Source organism: Nyctereutes procyonoides, unplaced genomic scaffold (genome assembly GCF_905146905.1).
Source record: "Nyctereutes procyonoides isolate TBG_1078 unplaced genomic scaffold, NYPRO_anot_genome, whole genome shotgun sequence".
Lineage (NCBI taxonomy): Eukaryota > Metazoa > Chordata > Mammalia > Carnivora > Canidae > Nyctereutes > Nyctereutes procyonoides.
In genome coordinates, this window is record NW_026575082.1 from 23,589,093 (window position 1) to 23,612,828 (window position 23,736).

General features: G+C 43.6%; 2 protein-coding genes across 5 annotated transcripts in view; both read right to left on the minus strand.

Annotated features, from left to right (window-relative positions):
- LOC129514601 (mothers against decapentaplegic homolog 4) overlaps positions 1-19,714 on the minus strand; it is an 88,988-nt gene extending 69,274 nt beyond the window's left edge. Inside the window, exon 1 of the mRNA XM_055333332.1 lies at positions 19,616-19,714. The gene's annotated coding sequence lies outside the window, so the exon portion shown is untranslated. The remainder of the gene's footprint in view (positions 1-19,615) is intronic.
- LOC129514602 (zinc phosphodiesterase ELAC protein 1) lies at positions 10,027-21,949 on the minus strand. 4 transcript variants are annotated; one of them, XM_055333336.1, is made up of 5 exons: positions 21,842-21,949; positions 20,983-21,338; positions 19,616-19,780; positions 12,878-13,345; positions 10,027-11,399 (listed from the first exon to the last, which is right to left on the minus strand). In XM_055333336.1, exons 3-5 carry the CDS (start codon positions 19,770-19,772, stop codon positions 10,933-10,935), a joined length of 1,092 nt encoding a protein of 363 aa, XP_055189311.1. In that variant the 5' UTR covers positions 19,773-19,780; positions 20,983-21,338; positions 21,842-21,949; the 3' UTR covers positions 10,027-10,932. The 4 variants fall into 4 exon arrangements, with proteins under 4 accessions (XP_055189311.1, XP_055189309.1, XP_055189310.1 ...); XM_055333334.1 differs by having other exon boundaries at positions 20,907-21,338; XM_055333335.1 differs by lacking the exon at positions 21,842-21,949 and adding an exon at positions 21,458-21,641 and having other exon boundaries at positions 20,907-21,338.
- Positions 21,950-23,736: the final 1,787 nt, after the last annotated feature.

Genomic DNA, 23,736 nt, shown 5'->3' on the forward strand with positions numbered 1-23,736 from the left:
TGGATGCACATAACAATGTAAATAGATGCTACAAATTTCTGCAAAACATGTCTAAAAATGGTCTTCAGCAGATGCTTCTAAATTCTCTCTGGATTACAGCTTTCGAACAAAACAAAAACCCAATGGATTTGGACCAGAGATCTCTAAAACCTCCTCCACCCCCACAACTGTCTTTATTTAGTCCTAAATTTAGAGCAGATGGAGAAACCAGCAAGCAAGACAAAGCCTGCATCTGCTAATAAATACTGCTGAGACAAGCAAGTAGAAAAAGCTTGAGCAGTCTCTACATGTCAGCTGTAAGGAAGGCAAGGGCCCCTGCTTCTGAGACATTTACGATCTTTATAATTTAGACAGGATACTATTTGCTAGCATTTATTGAGGACTCACTATGTGCTGGGCACTATTCTAAGTGTTATATTATGATCAACTTATTTAAATCTGCCAGTGACCTGTGAGACAGACACTATTGTATTACCCAGTGTACAAAGTAGGACAATGAATCAGAGATTAAGGGGCTTTGTCTAATGAATCAGAGTTCAAGGGACTTCGTATGACTAGCAATACAGCTAGGATTTAAAAGACCACTCTCTTAGCCGCTATGCTAAACAGCTCTTCCAGAAAGACACACAGGAAGGTATAGACTGTCCTGGAACCTCACTTAATATTTACCATACATGTGTTTTTATTATTTTATATTATATGATTGATGGTTGCCAGGGGCTGGAGGGAGGGGGCAATGAAGAATTGTTTTTTAATAGGTACAAAGGTTCAGTCATGGCAAGTGAGAAAGTTCTAGAGGTCTGCTGTACAATAATATGTTATTAGTAATAGTTAATACTTGGATGTACACTTAAAAATTGTTAGGGCAAATATATGTTATGTGTTTTGTTTTGTTTTTGATTTTTTTTAACCATTTGAAAAAAGAAAGAGTAAGGCTTGATCCATCAACTGAAGAATAGCCTAACAAAATATGGTATGACCATACTATTGAATATTTGCTATTCAGTCATAAAAAGAAATGAAGTTCTAATACACAGATATAACATGTGTGGACCTTGAAACATACTAAGTGAATGAAACCAAACACAAAAGATCATATATTATATGCTATTTATATGAAATGTCTAGATTAGGCAAATCCATAGAGGCAGAAAGTAGATTGGTGGTTGCCTTGGGCTAGGGGGATGGGAAGCTAAGGGATGAGAGCTAAGGAGTAAGAAATTTCTTTTTTGAGGTAATGAAAATGTTCTAAAATTGAATGTGGTGACAATTATAGAACTCTATGAATATACTGAAAGTTACTGAATTGCACACTTTAAGTGAGTGAATTGTGGCATGTGAATTATACCTCAATGAAACAAATACATTTTAAAAACTACATAGTGATTGTATTCTTTTTCTATTGCTGCATAACAAAATACCACAAAATTAGCAACTCCAAACAATACCAATTTATCATCTCACCATTTTGTAGATAAGACGTCTGTAGTAGGCAGAGAGGGTAAAGAAAGCTATTGACTGAGTTTTCTGCTTAGGGTTCCCAAGTCCAAAACTAAGGTATAAGTAGGGCTGAGTTCTTATCTGGAGGCTCTTGGGGAAGAAAATGCTTCGCTCACATTGTTGGCAGAATTAAGATCCTTGCAGTTGTATGACCGAAGTCCTGTTTTCCATCTGGCAACTGGCCAAACACTACTCTTGGGTCCTTGAATGTGGCCCTTTCCATTTTCAAAACCAGCAACGGACTCTCAAATCCTTCTCACGCTTCAAACTTCTCTAACTTGCCTTTCTGCTGCTCGCCAGTTAAAATTCTCTGCTTTCCAATAGCACCACTGATTGGAATAGGTCCACACAGATAATTTCCATATATTCAGGTAAACTGGCTTGGGACTTCAATCATATTTGCAGAATCCACAGCAACACCTAGATTGGTGCTTGGCTGAATTGCCAGGAAATAAGAATCTTCAGAATTCTGCCAAGAATTTTTTCTTCAAAAAAGTTCCTTTTTTTTTTTCCAGCTTTAAGATATAATTGACATACAATTCAAAATATTCTTAAGTTTTCATTGATGTATAATGTATATATAGAAAAATGTCCAAATCACAACAGAATAGTTTATTTTCATACTGTGAAGGTACCCATATAACTCCCACCTCGACTAAGAAACTACAAATAAACTTAGGGACGAATGACATCTTTCCAACACTGAATACCCAAAATTTATTAACATGGTATGTGATTCTATGTATTTGAATCTTCTTTAATATATTTTGACAATGTTTTATAGTTTTCAATAAAGTTTTGTATATCTTTCATTAGATCTATTCCTAGGTCTTTGATGGTTTTGATACTCCTGTAAATGGTTTAATTAAAAAATTTTTAAGCTATTTACTGGTGGAATATAGAAACAAAATTGGTTTTCCCTATACTGATTGAGTATCCAGACATCTTGCTTATAATCCTAACAAGTTATCTGCTTATTCTTTTGGATTTTCCTGTGTACATAATCTTACCATCTAACAATGACAGTTTTATTTCTTCCTTTCTAATCCTTATACCTTCATTTTTCTTGCCTTGTTACACTGGCTAAGACCTTCAAAGCAAGGTTGTATAGAAGTGGTATTAAATGAACATCCTTGTCTCTCATCCCAGGAGGAGAACTTTCAATATTTTATTACTAAATGTATGTAATATTTACTCAATTATTTTGTAGATATTTATCAGATTAAGGGCATTCCTTCCTGTTCTCAATATGCTAAGTGTTCTTATCATGGGGTATTAAATTTTATCAGAGGGGTGCCTTAGTTGGTTAAGCATCTGACTTGGTTTCAGCTCAGCTCATCATCTCATGGGTCATGAGGTTGAGCCCACATTGGGCTTTGCACTCAGCAAGGAGTCGGAGATTCTTTCTCTTTCTCCTTCTTTCTGCCCTTCCCCCACTCACATGCTCTCACTCGCTCTCTCAAATAAATAGGTCTTTTTAAAAAATTTATCAGAGGGGCACCTGGGTGGCTCACTCAGTTAAGAATCTGCCTTCAGCTCAGGTCATGATCTGGGGTCCCATGATCAAGCCTTGCATTGGGCTTCCTGTTCAACAGGGAGTCTGCTTCTCCTTCTGCCCCTCACCCTGCTCGTGCTCTATCAAATGAATAAATAAATCTTTAAAAAAATTCATCAGAAATAATTTTGTATTTATGGAGATCATTTTACTTTTTCTCCATTTATTTTGTTAATGTTGTGAATAATATTGATTTCAAATTAAGTAAATCTTCCATTCTTTGAATAAATTCCCTTTGTCAAGATGTTTCATTCTTTTTATATATTACTGGATTCAATTAGCAAATTATTTTCTTTAGGGTTTTTACGAGAGATTAGACTGTAATCTTCCTTTCTTTTGATGTCCTTAAGTTTTGGCATTAAGGTTATGTTGACCTCATGAGTTGGGAAGTGTTCCCTCTTTTTCCATTTTCTGGAAGTATTTGTGGAAAAAAGGTGTATTTCTTCTTTAATTGTTTAGAATGATTCACTAGTGAAACCATCTAACATCTAAGCCTGGAGACTTTGGGGTTTGGGGAGTTTTTTTGTAAGAAGTGTCTTCACTACAAATTAAATTTCTTTAAAAAACAGAAAATCTAAAAAAAAAAACCAGAAAATCTGAATAGTCTTTTATTTTTGTGTGTGTGAGTCTAAGCAAATTGTGTTTTTTTAGGAAGTTCTTTCAGTAATTTTATCTAAAAGTTGTAGTATTCTTTTAACTTTTTAATATTTGTAAGATTGATTTTAGGAAATACTTCATATGGAAGCGAGCCTGTGTATCTTTGGAAAAGTCTTTGCATGTCCCCAGGAATACAAAAACCCTAGTTTGAACACCACTGCAGTAGGCGAACCTGCCTCTTAGTAGAGGCATGTGGAAGAAAATCAATCACGTTCCAGTATCTACTAGCTGTGCGAAGACACACTCCACAGCCAGGCCCGTGGTGGCCAGTTAGGAAAGCATTTAGGCGGCTGACCCAGACGTGGGTACTTCTACAGTCAGCTCCAGTCCAGGATGTTCAACAGAGATATGGTCTCATTCAGACAAACCTATGATTTCTGGAAGCCACAACAATGTAGAGAACGACCTAGACAAAATAACCTTGGTTTTATCTGGTGACACCGAACTAAATGTTGCTTAGCTCCACCTGAGGGTGCCTGAAGTTTCTGAGGGTGCCTGAAGTTTCTGGCAGTTACAGGGGGATTTATATAGCTGGGAAACTTGATCCTTGCGTTTCCCCTTTTACTTTTTTGTGGGCGAATTTAATCTTTGTACCTGCCATGTCTGCTGAGTGTATAATTAGCATGCTGACATCTGAGCCACAGTGTTTCTCAGCTTTATTTAGGAGTGGAAATATTTTTTACTTTGGGTAAACTTACGCACCCCCCTCAACTTCCTTATTATCCTGGATATGACAGGTTTTTAATCCCTAGACTATGTCTGTCAAGGGCATACAGAAGTGTCTGTATCCAGATGTTAGCTAAAGTTGCCCTGTCCTTTACGATACACATGCAATTGTCTCAAACCTCTCCTGCCTCCCCATCCCACGAGTTACATAAAGCCCAATGCCCTCCCTCCTTGCAATTTTCTGAAAATTCCTGGGACGCTTTGGTTCTGTGTTCACCTGACTCCAGCTCCTATGAACTGTACTAGGTTAGGGTTGTTTCACTCTCTCATTTCTGCTGTCCCTTTTCAAGATTTTATTTGAGAGAGAGCGAGAAAGAGCGAGAGAATGCACAAGCTGGAGAGAGAATCTGAAGCAGACTCGAGTCTAATGCGGGGCTCGATCCCATGACCGATCCCATGACCGCAAGATCGTGACCTGAACCAAAACCAAGAGTCAGCCGCTCCCTGGATCGCGTCACTCCAGGTGCTCCCTCCACTCCCCCCTTTCCACCCAGGCCAACCCTGTCAGGGAATTCAGAGCTTGTTCTCGTTTGGTGTGCGGGGCTGAGGGGAGATCTCCTGAACCTACGTGTCTATCAGACGTCAAAGACAGTTTGGGGGAATTGGAGGGACTTACTTCCAGCAACACCACTACTATCACACCGAATATCAGGCGTGTATTTTTAAGGTTCTCCCACATTTTCCTTTCCCTGCATGGGACTTCAGATTCCTGCTTGGGGCTTGGCCTTCTCTTCTCATTCTTTACTACCTTTGTTCTGACTTTTCTATGCCTGCCCAAAGCCAAAAATCTCTTAGGCACTGAAACTTCTTTTTCTAGACCTTTCTCTGATGCTAGGTATCTGTCTGCATATACAGGACACTAAGAGCTTAAGAATGATTATTTGGAAGGATTTGCCTTATTAAGTCACAACCATTCTCTTCCTCTCCAATTTTATTTCAGAGAGTAAGGGTGGAGATTTTTCTTTTGTTTTTAGTACTGATCAGGAAAAATCTCTAGGAGAATGAGGCACTGGATCTTACTGGAACATGATGGTAAGGACAATTAAGCCAGTCACTACTACTTATTGAGGGCCTAGCACGCTCCAGGCAATGAGCTAGGAGCCCGGGCACAAAAGGCACAAAACCAGACACGGTTCTGCTCTCGGGAACCCTAGTGCTGGCAAGACAGGGGAACATGAATCAAATACTCAAACAAACAAAACGAAAACATGAGTGCCAAACACCAGGAAGGTGGGGAGCCGGTGCTGTTGGGAGTAATGAGCTACCTAGCGGGAAGTCTGGGAAGGCCTCCCTGAGGATGACTGCAGAGCCGCGATCTGAAGGCAGTAAGGGTTAGCTTACGGGAAAGAGAAAGAACACTCTAAGCAGAGGGAACAGTTCCCCAGGACTGGGCAACAACAGAAACCTCTGACAAAGGACTGAAAGACGGTCCCTGTGGCTGGAGCTCCAAAAATGAATGGCACTGTGGAGAAAAATAAGGTTGGAAAGGGCGGGTGAGGCGAGGCCATCAAAAAGTTTCAAGTAGAGGGATGCATGCTAGGCTCAGATTTGCATTTTGAAAAAAATCACTTTGCAGTTTGGAGAAAGGATTGGAATTTTTGTTGTTTTTAAGACTTTTTTTTTTTTTTTGAGAGGGAGAGAGAGCGTGAGTGGGAGGGGCAGAGGGAGAGAGGGAGAGAATCCTCAAGCCAACTCCCTGCTGAGTGCAGAGCCTTGATACAGGCTCGATCCCAGGACCCTGAGATCATGACCAGAGCTGAAATCAAGACGCAGGTGCTTAGCCAACTAAGCCACCCAGGCGCCCCAGATCGGAATGTTAAAAAGGCTCAAGAGGAACTGTCAAATACCTGGAGCACCCATGTGGAAACCAGCAACTGATACAATTATTCAGAGTAGAATAATCATATCTATGTGTGTTTTAATATAATTTTAAACTAAGTGAATACACACACACACAAACCATTCAAAATAGCAAATAGTACCAGTACTATCAGGCTTATAAAAAACAGTAGTCCTGGGCAGCCCCGGTGGTACAGCGGTTTAGTGCCGCCTGCAGCCCAGGGTGTGATCCTGGAGACCCAGGATCGAGTCCCACATCGGGCTCCCTGCAGGGAGCCTGCTTCTCCCTCTGCCTGGGTCTCCGCCTCTCTCTCTCTCTCTCTGAATACATAAAAAACCAAAAAACAAAAAAAAAAAAAAAACAGTAGTCCTCTGATCATCCCTCTTCATACCTCTCAGGCCTTCCACTAAGGATCCCTTCCTCTACTCTTAACTATGCATCTGGTATTTACAATACCCCCCTTTTTTCTTTTTAACATAATATGCTTAAAGTGCTATTTATTTTCCAGCTTTAAACACTGTTTACTTTCTACCAGGGAAGAAAAGAATTTCTTGATCTTACCCCTTGTCCCACCATGCCCAAACTCTGTTCTTATCCTGCCAAGAGTGAACGTTCAAAACATTACTAGCATTTGCTTTTTTATTCTTACCATGTAAGAAAAAATACTCTGAATCATTCGTTACCTGAAAAATCCATCAATAGGGACAGAACCAGTACATTTCATTATAAATTTATGTCTTTGTGAAGACAAAAGTACCTTCCCTGTACATCAGTCACGAACATATTTGAAGCAGTAAGAGCTTGTACCCCATAAGTAAATACTGTTCAAATTTTGAAGTTGGCATAAGAATATTCAAGGAAATTACAATTGAATTACATTGTGCAAGCTGAAAGACATAATAAAGCTATCTGCAGCAGGAGGCCAAAATAATCTTTATAAGACAAATGTCTTTGAAGTTGGAAAGGTAATTAATTGATGGACTGTATCATCCATCCATAAATAGGCCTGTCTCATGCTGCTGCAGAATATGAGCTAGAAAACAAGCGGGTGATTCCCATGCAGAATCTAAAACAACCAGTTAGACGTTCTCATCGTCCAATAAATCAACCCTGAGGAAATATTCAGAGATACAAAGATTTACGCCCTAAAATATTCATGGTAGTATTTATATATAATGGAAAACAATCTCAATGCCCCAAAGTAGGAAAATGGTTAAATTATGTGACATTTATAGAATGGACTACTATAAAATCATTAAATTCATGCTTCCAGAGAACAGTTAACATCATGGGAAGATGCTCACAATGTGAAATGAAAAAAAAAATTGAGGTTACCCTATATATATGTAAAAATATACACACATATATAAACATAGCATGTTTATATATAAAATATCTATGCACGCTCCGGTTTTTTTTTGTTGTTTTTTTTTTTTTTAGTGCATAGAAAAAGCCAGTTTTTTGTCCCAATGTGGTCTGCTACTTGTATATCTCAGCATCAGCTGGAGGGCTTGCTGAAAACACAGATCCTTGGGTTCCACCCCAGACCAACTGAATTAGAGGCTTTGGAATCACAGTCCAAGGATTTCTGCCTATCTACACACCCTTGTCCACCCATGTACTACCTTGTCCACCGATGTGCTACCTTGACTTATACCGACGCCTACCTCCACTTGGACATCACTGAGGGAGAGGTGGTTTCTCTCAGGGTGGGAGAATTATGAGTAATCATCTTCTTTTTGGAATCCTTAAAAAAAATTATCTACCGAGCACATGCTGCTTTTTATAATTAAAAATTCATTAAAAGTATATTAATGAAGCAGGAATATGAGAAAAACAGAGGAGATCTGGGGTCTGTTTGGGGAAGTTTCAACACCTTTTCAGAACTGGAAAGTGTATTTTTAAAATCTAAAATAAGCAGGTACCTGGAGATTCCTGACAATTGAAAAGTCAGTTTAGGATAAGGAAAATACTAAGTGTAGATATGGAATTCATTACCTCAATAAATTATTCAGGTAAAAAAAAGTAAATATAGTAAATATTGAAAAGTATTAAGTAACAATATTTCTCCCTGTTCCAAGATGTTCCTTGGCAAAAGAGGATTGTGATCAAGTAAGATCACAATATATCTCCTAATCCCCTCGTAGAGTCATACAATCGTGAGCAGATTACAGGCTCTGGGACATCCAGTATAAGCTTCATTCTTAATTCTAGCTCCACAAACTCTTAGAATGTGTCCTACAAGTATAAACAAAATTCTAGGCCACAAGAGAGCCCAAGAAGGAATTCTCCCCATGAATTGATACCCTATGTTTGATCGAGCCATCGTATCAATTTGTTCCCACATTCCCATGGTCTCTGAGGGCTTAGCTCACATATTAACAGGGCCTGTTTTTAAGGGCACAGCTCAAGTCAGCTACCAAATATGCTCAAGAACAGCAAAATTGAATGCCAGGCTACAAGATTAGATAATATGTAAAGGAATGGTATATTTACTTTTGTTTACCATCAGTATCTACCACCTAGACAGTGAGCCTGTCTCATATTCATTTATGTAGTCCCAGTACAGTAAAATCTAACACTGGCACTTACTTGGTACTCACGTGAACACCAAATTTTGGGGACTAATACAGTAATGAAATGGGCTAGGCACAGGTCCTAAACTTGAGGTCTCTAAGTTTATACAGGTCATGACATCAAGACCTCATTTCATTCGATAAACATTTCTGAGTATTTATTATGAGTGGGTAATTCCAAGAATGCAGAGATGACTAAGATACAAGTCTTTACCCTCAAGAGCTCCATAAAGTAATACTAGCAGCCATTCCCCGATGTACAGGTTTGGGCACACATTAGCTGTCTAATAAATGCTTGTTTTAATTGAGTTCAGAAACCAAGATACACTTTAAGTTGGCCAAACTTTGCTGGCCCAAGAGCCTAGAGTAGGGTATTCAGACCATTCTGGATACTGCTTCAGAATTATGAGAGAAACCCCAGAACGCAGAAGAATTTAACAGTATATACTGTGACAGAATTTCTACGTATGTCCACTATAAAACTCTGTAGGTTCCTGAAATGTCAATAGATAGTATGTGGTAAAACAGAACTGAGAAAGGGGTTCAAAACGGTTGACAGGTCCCTCTACTGCAGAACTTCTCAACACCTGTGCACAATGTGCTATTTTCCTTTTATGCACTGTCTCATTTAATCTACACAGAGATCCTACACAGTAGGTCTAATCATTTTTTCCCATTTTAGAAGTGAGCAAGCTGAAGCTCACAGAGAGTAAGTAACCTGCCCCAGACAAGAAGATACAGAATGGGACTCTGAAATCATGTCTTTCTGGCAGCAAAGACTGGTTTGTGATCATTCAAGCAGTACTGTTTTTAATATATCGACGGGCACTAGAACACCTCCAGAGGGACATACAGCATACAGTGTTTCCCAAACTGTGATTAGGAAATCCTTTTAAAAGAACCTGTGCTTGCGACTAGCTTTCCATGTCACCCATTTTGAGAAATAGTGTGGGTCAACGAATCAGAGATATTCCATGGCAGACAGAAGGGAGGTGGAAGGCAGCTCAGAAGGCAAAGTGAGCTTATTAACAGTGTGCTCAGAGAATTAATAGGGACACATAAATTAAACCTCAGTTTGATATCATTTCTTTACCTCCAGATTCATAAGTTCCAGTTCATGCCTCATTGCTGTCAAATAATATTTGATATTTTATATATATAAAATCACAACATCGTCTTCACTTCTTTAATGTTAGTTGCAGAATTTGACCTAACCAGTGGTTCCATTCACGCCACTAATTTTGATAAAGTATATTCATTCACAGTGGGAGTATAAGTTTTAACTTGCTGTGTATTTCAATAGGTCTGCAATTTGCATTTTGGGGAAAGATCAATTTTCATCGTATATGATTGACCCAAACTTTGTAGGGTCTAGCAACCCTGACCCCTACTGACTAAATTCTAGTAGTACTCTTCTCCTGCCCCCAAGTCATTTTGATAAGAAACATCCCCATAATTTCTAGGGGAGTGGCATCACTCCCAGGTGGGACCCACAGGTTTAGAACAAACCAGAAAGTTCCAGAAACATTAACTGAAGGATAAACACCTACCCTGACCCTGCATTTAGTATACCAGCAAACAAATCAGGATTTAATACACTAGCTTCAATCCTGCATGTACAGTATCTCATTACATTTCTCTGATAATAACATGAACAGATTCAACAAACTGCCAAAATACCATTTTTAGCCAGGAGGGCCAAGCCCTTTGTACTTTGCCAACAACAGCAATAAAACTGGGCAGAAGCGAGCCAGGATCGCATGGGAGTACTGGCTTCTAACTGAAGCAGCAGCCACAAAACGAGAAGGATACCTGAATAGCCTATCATTTTGTCAAATTTGGGCTTTAATAGGATGCTGGGTTTTTTTCTTTCTTTTAAAAATGATTTATTATCAAAAAGCTTGCTCCCTCTCACTGCTGGGTCAGTTCAGCAATGAAGCTCTATCCTTTATAGGATTATTAGGACCCAAATAGTTTTAGACCAAAAACAACCACTACCACCACCACCACCACCAACTTGACTGTTGGTTCAGTAACATATTCACAGACATGTCAGTACGCGTTCAGGAATATTGGTTTCATTTCTTGATCGGAATGCCAATCACCATAAAGTCTTCTGCTAGAGTCACTTCTTGGAGATCTAATACTGATTCAGCTTGCTTTTTTAGTTCTACAATCCCATCTGCTTCTCCTTCTCTGGCCAAGGCAACCGGTTTGTACCTCTGACTGAAGTGAGTCAGAACTAGTCTCTTCGCTTGGCACAACTTTGCAAATGCTGCTGCCATCTGTGGTGTGCTGTGGCCGTGCTCCTTGGCTTTGTCCATCTGAGCATCATCTAGGGTTGCTTCATGGATCAACAGGTCTGCTTCAAAGCACAGCTTCACTCCTCCATCACCCACAACCCCAGAACAGTCACCCAAAATGCAGATTTTTCTTCCAACAATAGGCTTTTTTAAGACATCTTGGGGAGAAATTGTAACTCCATTTTCCAGAACAACAGAAATTCCATTTTTCAGCTTCCCATAGGCAGGACCTGGAGGCACACCTAATGATGGAGGCAGATAACATCACATCATGGGAATGGAGTCTATGACTTGTTAAGAGAGTCTGTTTTAACAGCACAGAAAATGGAAAAGGCATCCAATTCTTTTCATGATTGTTATATTTTACTACTTATAGAAAGCTGGAATATTTATATATTTTTAAAAGTTCAGTGTCGGCTATTGGTATTAGTGATGTCCTAGTACTTAAAACATTTCCCAAGCACACAGGCCACATAAGTTTTAAGCTTTTAAGTCCCACTAAGATGAAGGCCTTCCAGACAAGCTACCAGCTTTGATGCTCTACTGTGAACGGGAAGTAACAGTTTTTGAGACGCTTTATTTACAAGCTCTCTTTGAGTAAATTTAGTGAGTCCATTTAAATAATGACAAAGTCCTTAATTAAAAAATGGTGTGAGAGGGTCATTTGGATCATAAGATCAAGGAGCACTTCCAGCAATCATACGTATAATCAATCTTCTTTGTAGGCAGGGGCAGTTCCTTGTTTACCAAACCAGGTTTGGTAAGTCTTTTATTAGTTATCTTACATTCATCTAGAACAACATGTGACCATCACTCTGAATAACACCTACAAACAGAATGTATTCACTAATTCTAGCATACATCGTGTTTAGAGTTTCCCAATATAATAGTATTTCTACAGGTTTCTAGATAAGAGAAATACCATTGGCCTAGGTCACTTTTCTTCATTAGTTAGCATTTTGTTTTAGTTGGCAAAGAAGGAAGAGATTGCATGAAGAAACAAATATACAAAAGACACCATCATGCTTTGTACAGGCTCCGCCGTGGGCATGACCAAGAAGGTGGTGATGCTGGAGGTAGAAGGGACCTGGACACCGCTTCGAGCAAGGTGCAGAAGAGCCCCTCCTGCATGATGGCCTGGCATGGAGGAGGTACAAAGCCTCAGACGGGGCCCAAGTCTCTCTCTGTGCTCTTGCTTCCACCTATGAGGAACCCACGCACATAAAACAGTGGGGGCACAATGTTCTGAACACCAAATTGCCTTAACCAAGGTTGAATGAGTAGGCAAAGTTGATAAAGAAGGAAAACCCTGAAAGTAGTTGGGTGCAGCTGCAAGGCTAAGAAGTATGGCAAAAATTCTCAGGCCAAAGAGGTCACTGAAAACAGATTTCAAAAGGAAGACATGAAAACATAAAAGCCTAGACCTAAGACAACCACCACCCCTCTGCCAACCCAGATAACTGAAGATAAGACAGACCAAAAACGTGGATCCAGGGAGCCGAAGAGAAAAGGATTCAAATGTATACTTGGGTTTTGGCCTGAATAGATCTTTTGGCCCTAAGTATTTCCCTTAATAAGAAAACTTTGGGCCAAAGAAATAAGTGGAGAAAATGTCAGTTTTAGGCCTGGGAGACAGGAAAGTCATTATGACACTTTTAGCAGCTTTACCTAACAACAGCTTAATTAACGAGAAGGAAGGAAAACAAAAACAAAAACTTACCGAGGTCTTTCAGTTTCTGTGCATTGAGTTTACCTGGGCGTTTCTTCTCCACAACTGAAAACCCAAAGGAGGGAATTCGGTGAAAGAGGCGAAATGCTTTTACAACAAACTGTTCATCATCAACAAGGAGGTACGAGTTTTCCTCTGAGTCTAATAGGATGGTTCTTCCTTGCCCCTCCTTGGGAAGGTTGTCCATTTCATTCACATGCGTAAATTCTTTTTGTTCTTCTGTAGGACACTGATCTGCTGTAGGCACCAGCTCATGAACCACGTAAGGGAAGACCAGCTCCGTGTGGGAGAGTTCCATGGTTCGCCAGATAAAGTCTCGAAGCCCGGCAGGGCCATAGATTTCAATAGGCTGTTTGGTGACCACAGAGCCACTCTGCAGGCTGATTGTGCAGAGGAGGCCAGGAAGGCCAAAGAAATGGTCTCCATGAAGATGCGTAATGAAGATCTTGGTAATTCTCCCTTTTGATTGAGGCAGAGAAATAAAATTGGGAATTTTTCCAGAAATAAAGACCAATACAATACTACTTAAAACATGTGTAACAATTTACACAGAAAACAACAAAATGAGTTTAGAGTTTTATTCATCACCATAAACTTATTTCTTTATATTTTTCTACATGATTCTAGAAGCAAGAAAGACAGGATTTATGGTTTTAATAAGATACAACTTTTTTCATAAAACATCTTCAAATTACACAGTACTGGTTTTAAGAGTATTTTCCTACATATCTTCTTACTGAGAGAAAGAAAAGAAAAAAAGAAAAGAAAAGAAAAGAAAAGAAAGAAAGAAAGAGAAAAGAAAGAAGAAAAGAAAAGAAAGAAAAAAGAAAAAAGAAAAGAAAGAGAGAGAAATAGGAAAGTGTACCAAAATAGTTCACTTAAACCAGACAGGCCTCCAACGTCAAAAACGTCTGACAGCTACAGTGCCCTCTACTGCTCCCTCTCAGGAATAACAAATATAACACTTCTGGCAACACAAACGTTTCCCTGGCTCCAACTCGACCAGTGCCTGAACCCCAACTGCCATTTAAGGACTCTACCCAGGGTGGGGATGAACTAACCAAGGCAGAGCCTGCCGGTCTGAGTTAGAAGAGGGAGGAGCGAAAGGAAGCCGATGAGGCAGGAGGGAGGAAGGAGGGGGTGGAGGAGGAAAAGGGTGAAGGCCCTGAGGGGAGGTGGGCAACAGATGCTAGAAGGTAGATCAGGGGGCTGATGCCCTGTGGTGTTACATGGAGGTACGGGGCCCATCCCTTCTTTTCAGCGCGAGCTAACAATGGCTTTCTCAGTGCATACTGGGTTAGGTTGTAACTTGATTTAGCCAAGGGTAAACTGAATTTACTGCTGGTTATGTGGCAGGATGCCACATTAGCATTTTTCTGAGATGCACCAAGGCATTTTAAAAGTAGCGATCACAATTAACACAATTTTCGTGCAACAGAGGCTTCTGGTCCTAGCTCATGGCCCACCTATTTCAAATATTTGATACCATAGAAGAACAGTTAATTACTGTAAAGTGATTTGTCCGGTGACATCAAGGCAAACGTGTTCTCCAAGCACGTCTCTCCAGCATTAATACACCAAGGCCAGGCCCCAGTGGCAGGAAACAATAGATTGGACAGAGGCTGATTTGAGATGTGGAGCATACGTTTGTTTCCTCAGTATGCTCCTTTTTTTCTCTCTCTCTCTTTAGACCTTGCTTTTGCTCTTTTGACTTCTTGGAGCCCTTTCACCCCTCCCCTTCCTGCTCTCTGGGCTGCCCAGGCACCCGTAAGTATGACCTGAGGCCTCTGCAGAGAACTTCGATGGTTACCTGACCTCACGTTAACCTCCCAACTGCCAAGTAAGATGTTCTGATCCTGTCCCTACCTGGTGCATGGCGAGGCCAATACTAAAACACTCTGTGAGCCCAAAGCAAGTGAGACGAATTAAGGAAGTCAAAATTGTCTCCTACACTTATCACAGTTTCAGGGAAAACAAACATTTCATTTTTCAAGAAACTTGATTTTGCAGGGAGAAGGAATGGTAACCACAATGATCAAAGTCAGGGGACACTATCAAGTGAAGAAAGAGGAGTACATGAATTCCCTTTTACTTGAGAACAAGAAAGTTACAGGGGGACATGTCACCCAGAGCAAAGTAGAATACTAAATATCCCCTAGCGAGGACGCAGTTATATTTACTGCCACAGGAAAATGTCTGCAACATAATTGTTCCGGTGGAAAAAGCAAGTTACACCTAACATGACACCATTTATGCAAAACTGTACACACACATACACACAAATACAACTATGCCATTAACATACCTACATCTACAAAAAATTTACCAATAAGGTAATTTTACCTATAAGGAGAATTCAGACTTCTCTTATTTTATTTTCCTGCTTTGCTTGAATTTTTACAATGAGGATATATACTCCTTTTTAAAAGTTTTTATTTATTTATTTAAGTAACCTCTACACCCAATGTGGCGCTGGAACTCATGACCCCAAGATCAAGGGTCACGTGCTCCATGGAGTGAGCCAGCCAGGCACCTTGCATGTACACTTTTTATGATCATTTCTTCATTACATTTCTGTAATTTTTTTTTCTGTGACATTTTTAATCATCATTTTAAGGGAAGAAAAAGGAAGGCTTAAGGTCACTCTTTAAGAAAGGAGGGCAGCCCAGGTGGCTCGGCAGTTTAGCACCTGCCTTCTGCCCAGGGCGTGACCCCAGGGTCCTGGGATCGAGTCCCGCGTCGGGATCCCTGCGTGGAGCCTGCTTCTCCCTCTGCCTGTGTCTCTGCCTCTCTCTCTCTCCGTGTCTCTCATGAATAAATAAATAAATAAAATCTTTTAAAAAAATTATGAAAGGAATAGACATGAGAAACCTGTATTTGTTAATCAGATACTTGCACATTAGGACCAAGGAAGCTTAAAAGACGTGTGTTTAGATAAATAAAAAGTACTTCCTTATGAAACTCATAAAACACATTATTACCCCAGGAGGAGTACAGGCTGAAAGAGTTTTCATGAATCAAACAATGATAGGTCTGTGTTGGGTTGAGAGTAAGGCAGATGAACTGAGGGCATCCCATGCCAGTTTGAGACTGGAGCTTTTGAAATGCTAAAGATAACGTTCTGTGATTACCACCTTACCCTCCTCTCTGCGACCAGGAATTTTTTTAGCCAATAAGAATTTAGTAAACTAAAAGTTCCCTCAGGCTTTATTTTATTTATTTTTGGTGAGGCTTAGCTTTGTAAACTGTTTACTTATATATAAAATAGCTATAAAATATAAGACATTAGAGAAAGGTATTGTAGCAAATAGACACGAGGTGGTACACACGGCCCTGCCTCTTGATGTTCATCTCTCTCTACAATTCCTTTTTCTTGAGTGTGGGTAGGACTTGTGACTTGTTTCTTTTTTTTTTTTTATTTTTTTTTAAATTTTTATTTATTTATGATAGTCACAGAGAGAGAGAGGGAGAGAGGCAGAGACATAGGCAGAGGGAGAAGCTGGCTCCATGCACCAGGAGCCCGACGTGGGATTCGATCCTGGGTCTCCAGGATCACGCCCTGGGCCAAAGGCAGGCGCCAAACCGCTGCGCCACCGAGGGATCCCTTGTGACTTGTTTCTAACCAGTAATATACGGCACAGGGATGCAGTGCAATCACATTATGTTATAAGACTCCAACTGGCTAGCAGACTTGCTCTTGAGCTCCTCCCTGATAGTAAGGAATCAAGTTGCTACGAAGCAGAAACCCGGATCATTGGAACCAGAGGAGGCCACTAGGATCTGTGGCAGTCTTGATCCTACAGCTGTAAAGATTCTGCCAACAACCTGAGTGAGCTCTGAAGCAGATTCTTCCCCAGTTGAGCATCTTATGAGATCTCAGCCCTGGCCAGACACCGACTGCAATCCAGTGAGACCCTGAAGCAGAGAACCCGGCCAACTGAGGCCCAACTCCCCAACCCACAGAAACTATGAGATAATAAATGCAAATAAGACACTAAATGTAGGGGTGCCTGTGGGGCTCAGTCGGTTGAGCATCTGCTTTCAGCTCAGGTCATAGAGCCAAGGGTCCAGGGATAGAGTCCCGCATCAGGCTCTCTGCTTAGCGGGGAGTCTGCTTCTCCCTCTCTCTCTGTGTGCTCTCTCTCTCTCAAAAAGATAGGTAACTCTTAAAAAAAAAAAAAAAATATATATATATATATATATATATATATATATATATGATATTCTTTAAAAAAAAAAAAGACACTAAATTTATAATCTGTTATGCAGCATTGATAACTGATACAGGTGTTAGATAAAAAGTAAAGATTTACCCCACACTGAAATCTGGTACCCACACGTAACAGTTTCTTGTTTCTGTAAACTGTTCTTCAATCTCTACTTTATAAAATGTGAAATATTATAGACTTCAATCAAGCTTGTTTGTCCCTGAGAGATCCCATGAAAGGAACTCTGTATGACCCAAGGGAAATAAAGCATAGTAGCTGTCCTCGCCTCAGGGTCTTAGGTTGAACAGTGCACACCTCAAGGCCATGAGTCCCACCTGATAGACATTAGTTCCTTCCTCCAACAGCTCTGTTCTTGACGCCCTACTTAGGTTTGGGGCACCACCACCCCTGTAACTTGTAGGAATTCTTCACATCCTAGACAGTCAATGAGTCACCAACCCTGCTAGTTCCATGTTTCTTAAATCAAGTCTCTCATCTTCATCCTTATCCCTACTTCCTGCTTCATCTTCATCTTCTCTCTTTTCTCTCACATGAATGCAACTGCCTTAAAACTGGTCTCTCCTGGGGCACCTAGGTGGCTGAGTCACTTAAGTGTCTGCCTTAGGCTCAGGTCCTGATCTCAGGGTCCTGGGATGGAGGCCTACACCTCCTTTTCCTTCTCCTCCTGCGCCTCCCTTGGACTCTCCATCTCAAATAAATAAATACAATCTTTAAAAAAAAAAAAAAAGTCTCTTGAGGCTCCAAGCTCAGCAGATAATCTGCTGGAGACTCTTTCCCATTGTCCCCCGCCCCCCAATCACACACTCTTTCTCTCAAATGAATAAATCTTAAAAAAAAAAAAAAAAAAAAAAGAACAAAAACAAAACTGGTCTCTTCCAATATATTTGCCATAGAAAAATAGTCCTAATATATAAACCAGACTGTATCATTTCCCTCCTTAAAAACATTTAATGGTTCCTTATTGCCAGTAGGATAAGAAGGCCCAAATACATCAGCAGACCACAGAGGACTTCATAGTCTGCCCTAACTTTTTCAGCATTTTTATCTCTCTTCTATCCTGGCCAACCGCTCGATGCTCTGGATGGTTCAACATTCACTCAACATGTCACTTCTCTCCTGGAAACTCTATTCCTTCTTGCTCACTGCCTCACCTGTTCCTTGACTTTCCTTCCCAGAGAAACTTCTAATAATCTCTTAGATCCTAGCTATACTGTCTCCATCTCTGGGATGTTTTCTCTCAACACATACTTAATGTCCCCCTCCTCTGTGCTCCACAAGTACTTAGAAAACAAAAACAAAAGAAGAAGGAAACAGCTCCACTGTTGTCTTTATCACAGTACCCTATGTCTGTCTACACGTCAGTTTCCACCACTAGACCACGAGATCCTTGGATGCTAGGACTTTTCGTCATCAATGTCACATACTGTGATGAATCACAGGAATAATTTCAATAACTACCATTAATCTCAATAACTACTATTAATCAAGACCTAGTAAGTGAGAAGCACCACACGCTGAGCATTTTATTTATGAATCAATGGAACGGATATTTATGAAGCACCTACTAGGTATACACGTGATCCTTGAGCTTACTTCATCACACCGAGAAATACACAGTGAACGCAGAAACAACTACTTAAATACCAATTTTACATACTGATGCTAAAAAGTCAATAAAACTAGCACAAGGCAGTAGAACATCTGGGATGAACAAGGAATTACCTAACCCCAGGGGTTCAGGGAAAACCTCTGAGGAGATGGCCCTTGAACTAAGATTTAACTGATGAGAGACAACCATACAGAGAAGGGATTGCTATATATAATTCTTACAATGTCCCTTATTAGTTGAGCTTTTATCTTTATTTTCAAGAGGAGGAAGATAAAAGCTTGAGTTTGTTGATCCACTAAGGCCACAATCCGACACACAGCTGGGACTGCATCCCAGGTTGGCCTGCCTCGGCCAAGGCTTTGCACCACCATACTCCTTGACCTCCCCGGTGCTAGACCTCTGCTCGTGGCAGAGGCATGCCCATCTTCCCCCAGCCCAGTGAATCCCTCCTCCTCTTTCAACAACTCACGGGTCACCTTCTTTGAGAGGACTACCCTGACAACCCCAAATAAAAAAGAACATCTCACTCTTCTGAATGCCTATTGCTCTTTGTAGCCTCTTGTGATACTTACAACTATCTCCTGGTGGAGGTAAGTATGTTCACTGCTCCTTTGCTTGTGCAGTACCCACGTAATAAACCTCACGTATCCCCCTCCAGCCTTCACCCCCTATGCTTACATAAATCCTTGCTCTCAACATTTACAGGAGGAACAAAAAGTAAATAAAGTTCAGTGGGTGTAGCCGGACGCCTGAGGGCCTTCTGAATATTCCCAGGGCTCTAGCACTAGGGTGGGATGCAAGTGTCAGCGCTGTTTCTGAGCAACAGGCCCAAGGCAAGCCAAGAAAATGAATAAGAAATAGTCTTAATGAGATAGCTGAATATACACTAACCTGCTTTAAGTTGGCTCTTCATAAGCTGTGTCTGAGTCCCCTCCCCACAGTCAAAGAGCCAGCACTCGCCCTCACACCGAAGGACCAGTGCAGAGGCACCCCGGGTTGGGGACGGGTATGCTGCACCCGTACCCAGAAACGTCACATCCATAGACATCTTCCACCCTGCAATGAAAAGATTACCCACGGATTATTACACATCGCTGCTCAAAAACTCCAAAAATACGCTGTGAAATACACTGCTATTTACATTTTCATTATTCACAAGAGGCTGGATTCTTGTTCTCTAACAGTTTTCTGTAGAAATACCAAGTAAGACTTTTAATAACTTCCTGAGTTAAAAACCACAAGTCACCAAACCTTGTAGGACTGCTCGCACACACAAAGACAAGCTTAAAAACTGCCAAATCCAGTCAATTAAAAACTGTCGCTGGATCCCAACTATACGATATTCTGAGAAAGGTCAAACTGATACATAGACCAAAAGTTGACAGTGGTTTGGGGAGAAGGAGGGAAGGATGAAGAGGTGAAGCACAGGGGAAAGCGGGTATTTTCATGTTACTAGTGGTGGAGGCACAGCACTCATCCATCCTACAGAAAGAAGGGATCTATGTATAATGATGTTTCTGGTGGTGCCTTTAAGGCGGCTAACATTTGGAAGCAATCTGAATATATTCCGATAGGGAAATGACTAAGTATTTTATTACGGATTCATACCACGAACTACTTATCCTGCAGTTAAGTCAGGTCTGTAACTCTTGTCCTGGAGAGCTGGCAAAGAGAAGTTACAGGTGGCTGTGGCATGACCTCATTGTTACGATGCCCCAAACCTCTGCATTCACGTAAGACAGAGAAAGCCTGGGTGGAAGGACAGACGCCTCGCTGTTAATAATGGCCATCTCAGGGGCGCTTAAAATGGTGATGGTGGGGAGTGGCTATTAAATTTTCTTTTAAATTTTTTAAAAAGATTTTATTTATTTATTCATGAGAGAGACAGAGAGACAGAGAGAGAGAGAGGCAGAGGCACAGGCAGAGGGAGCCGATGCGGGACTCGATCCCGGGTCTCCAGGGTCACGCCCCGGGCCAGAGGCAGGTGCTCAAGCACTGAGCCGCCCAGGCGTCCCTCTTTTAAGTTATTTTTATTAGTTTTGGTTGTGATGAACAGCATTTGATGTCTTTATTTTCAATGTATTTTATATTTACTTAATATTGATTATTTTTTTTAAAAAACGTGTTATAAGCCTGAACATACTTTTTTTGTTTTTGTTTTTGTTTTCCTTTCTGAACACACCTGTCTAACTGCCACATCACCTCCTCTTTCTCCATTTGGGGACCCGTCGGCCCTCCTGCCCCCTCACCGCACGCACAGGTGTCACTTAGGTGATGCTTTCCACTTCCGAGATGCAGCCTTCCTCCGGTAATGAGGCGGTTTAACCTGCCGAGGCTTTGCTGTCAGGTTGCAGTTTGCAACAGAGGTGAGCATAACGGAATGTGGGAAGTCAGAACACTTTGAAAGCCAACAAATGGAGAAGGAGTAATATGGTCCCTTTGCCACCCTTGGCAAACAACGGATCCGGCCGGCGGTACCAGCCCCGCGGCACCAGCCCCGGGGCGCATCAGCCGCCCAGAGAGTCCCCCAGAGAGCCCTGAACCCGCAGCAATAACGGGGGCTCCATCCCGGGGCAATCAGACGGGAAACTCCGCAGGACGCGTGTTTTAGTATCTAAAAAAAAGGAAAAAAAATTCATCCCCTGTGATGCTACCGCGCAGTCGGGTCTGAGAATCACTTAGGGAAGGACCACGGGGAGCCACAAAGGAGGGATCAGGCCGACCTGGACTCACTAGCCAAGGAGTCCGTGTTTAAAGGGGAAAAAAGTCACTACGAAGAAATCTCAAACGCAAGAGCAGGGAGGTCGGTACGACGCGCTGGCGGGGAGCATCCCTCCGCTGCCCCGCCGCAGCTCGCCCGCCCCGGGACACCAGGTGCCGGCCGCGCGCAGGCAGCAGCGGGGGCGGGGGCCGCCACGGACACGGACGCGGACGCGGACGCGGACACGGACGCGGACGCGGACACCTGCCTCCGCGGGACCCGGGGCGCCGCCGCCAGGGCCCTGCCCGCCCGCGCCGCGACCTCCCCTCGGGGCTGCGCCGGGCCCCCGGGGCTGGCGGCCTCCCCGGCGGCGCCCCCCGCACCGCGGCCGCGCGTTGTCCCTCGCGCCCACTCACCCGCTCCCGAGGCCCGCGGCCAGGCCCACCAGTCCACCCGGCGGCGCGGGCGGAAGTGCGCCGCGGGAGGTGCCGGCGAGCGGCCGCTCTAGGGCGCGCCGGAGGTCCTCTCGGTGGTGCCGGGCCCCATCCGAGGGCTCGGCATGGCCGGAAGTGTGCCGCGGGAGGTGCCGGCGGCGGCCGCTCTAGGACGCCCCGGAGATCCTCTCGGTGGTGTGGGGCCCGAGCCGCGGGCGGAAGTGCGCCGCGGGAGGTGCCGGCGAGCGGTCACTCTAGGACGCGCCGGAGGTCCTCTCGGTGGTGCGGGGCTGCGCGCGAGGGCGTGGGCGTGGGCTGGGCGTGGGCTGGGCGCGGGTGCGGGCGCCCTCCTGGTGCCGCCCTTCCCCCCCCCCCACCCCCGGGCCCGCCCGCTGCCGCCTGGGCTGTGCCGTCTACACGGGCCGCGCGCGGTGGTGCCGTCTACACGGGCCGCGCGGTGCTGCCGTCTACACGGGCTGCACGCGGTGGTGCCGTCTACACAGGCCGCGCGGTGGTCTACACGCTGCAAGCCGCCGCGGCTCCGAGCTCCCTGGCGGCAGGACGCGGCTGGGCGGACGCGCCTCCGGGCGGCGGGGCGGGGCGGGGCGGGGCGACGAGGCTGCACCTGCCCGGCTGCTGCGGCTGCTGCGCCCGTGGGCCCCGGCGGAGTCGGCGGTTCGGCCCGAAGCCTTTCCTCAGGCAGGAGCTGAGCCCGGCGTTGCGGATCCCGTGTCCGAGGCCCCCGCCCCCCCCATCCCCCCCCCCCCCGGGCCGTCTGGGCTTCCCTCGGCCCTTCTCAGAGGCGGGCACAGCGCTGGCGTCACGGGGCGGCACGTTTCGTTTGTTTTCTGAGACTTTGCACCTTACGGGAGCCTCGGCACACGGGGGGGAGGGGGGGAGACGCGGCCCAAGGGAGCCTCCCGCCAGCGCCACCCGCTCGCCCGCCGGCGACTCCTGGCCCGCCCTGGCTCAGCCCAGCAAACCCCTTCCCCTTCCGAGGTTGCCGTAAAGCAAACTCCAGGCACAGCATCCTTTCACCCATAAGCCGTTCTACGAGCGTTTAACGACCCTTTACCCGGGGAGGGCTCATCACCGTATGATGACGGTGGGCAGTCGAGTATATAAATACAGTAGATACATATTTTTGTTTATTTGTATTTTTTTTAAAATTTTTTTTATTATTTATGATAGTCATACAGAGAGAGAGAGGCAGAGACACAGGCAGAGGGAGAAGCAGGCTCCATGCACCGGGAGCCCGACGTGGGATTCGATCCCGGGTCTCCAGGATCGCGCCCTGGGCCAAAGGCAGGCGCCAAACCGCTGCGCCACCCAGGGATCCCTGTTTATTTGTATTTAAGGAGGCTCCGTGCCCACCGTAGAGCCCAGTGTGGGGCTTGAACTTAGGCCCTGAGATTAATAGTCATTGCATGACCTACTGAGCCACCCGGGTATCCCAAGATAGGTTTTTGTGTTTTCTTCTTAAGATTTTATTTATTTGACAGAGAGAGAGAGAGAGCGCACAAGCAGGGGGAGCAGCAGAGGGAGAGGGGAAGCAGCCTCCCCGCTGAGCAGGGAGCCAGACATGGGGCCCCCAGGACCCAGGATCCCGACCTGAGCCCAAGGTAGCCCCTTAACCAGCTGAGCCACCCAGAAGCCACAGGTTTTTGTTTTAAAGATTTTATTTATTTATTTGAGAGGGAGACAGAGCAGGAATGGGGGGAGGAACAGAGGGAGAAGGTACAGGATAAGACACCCTGTTGAGCAAGGAGTCAGCCTGGGGCTCCATCTGGGACCCTGAGATCATGACCTGAGCTGAAGTCAGATTCTTAACTGACTGAGCCACCCAGGTGCCCCAAAATAAATATTTTTTAGAATAC

Coding starts and splice junctions, on each gene's coding strand:
- LOC129514602 (XM_055333336.1), bottom strand. CDS start 19,772: ATGTCTATGGATGTGACGTTTCTGGGTACGGGTGCAGCATACCCGTCC. Junction 13,346..19,615: donor GAAGAGCCAACTTAAAGCAG/GTTAGTGTATAT, acceptor CTCAATCAAAAG/GGAGAATTACCAAGATCTTC. Junction 11,400..12,877: donor ACAGAAACTGAAAGACCTCG/GTAAGTTTTTGT, acceptor CTCCATCATTAG/GTGTGCCTCCAGGTCCTGCC.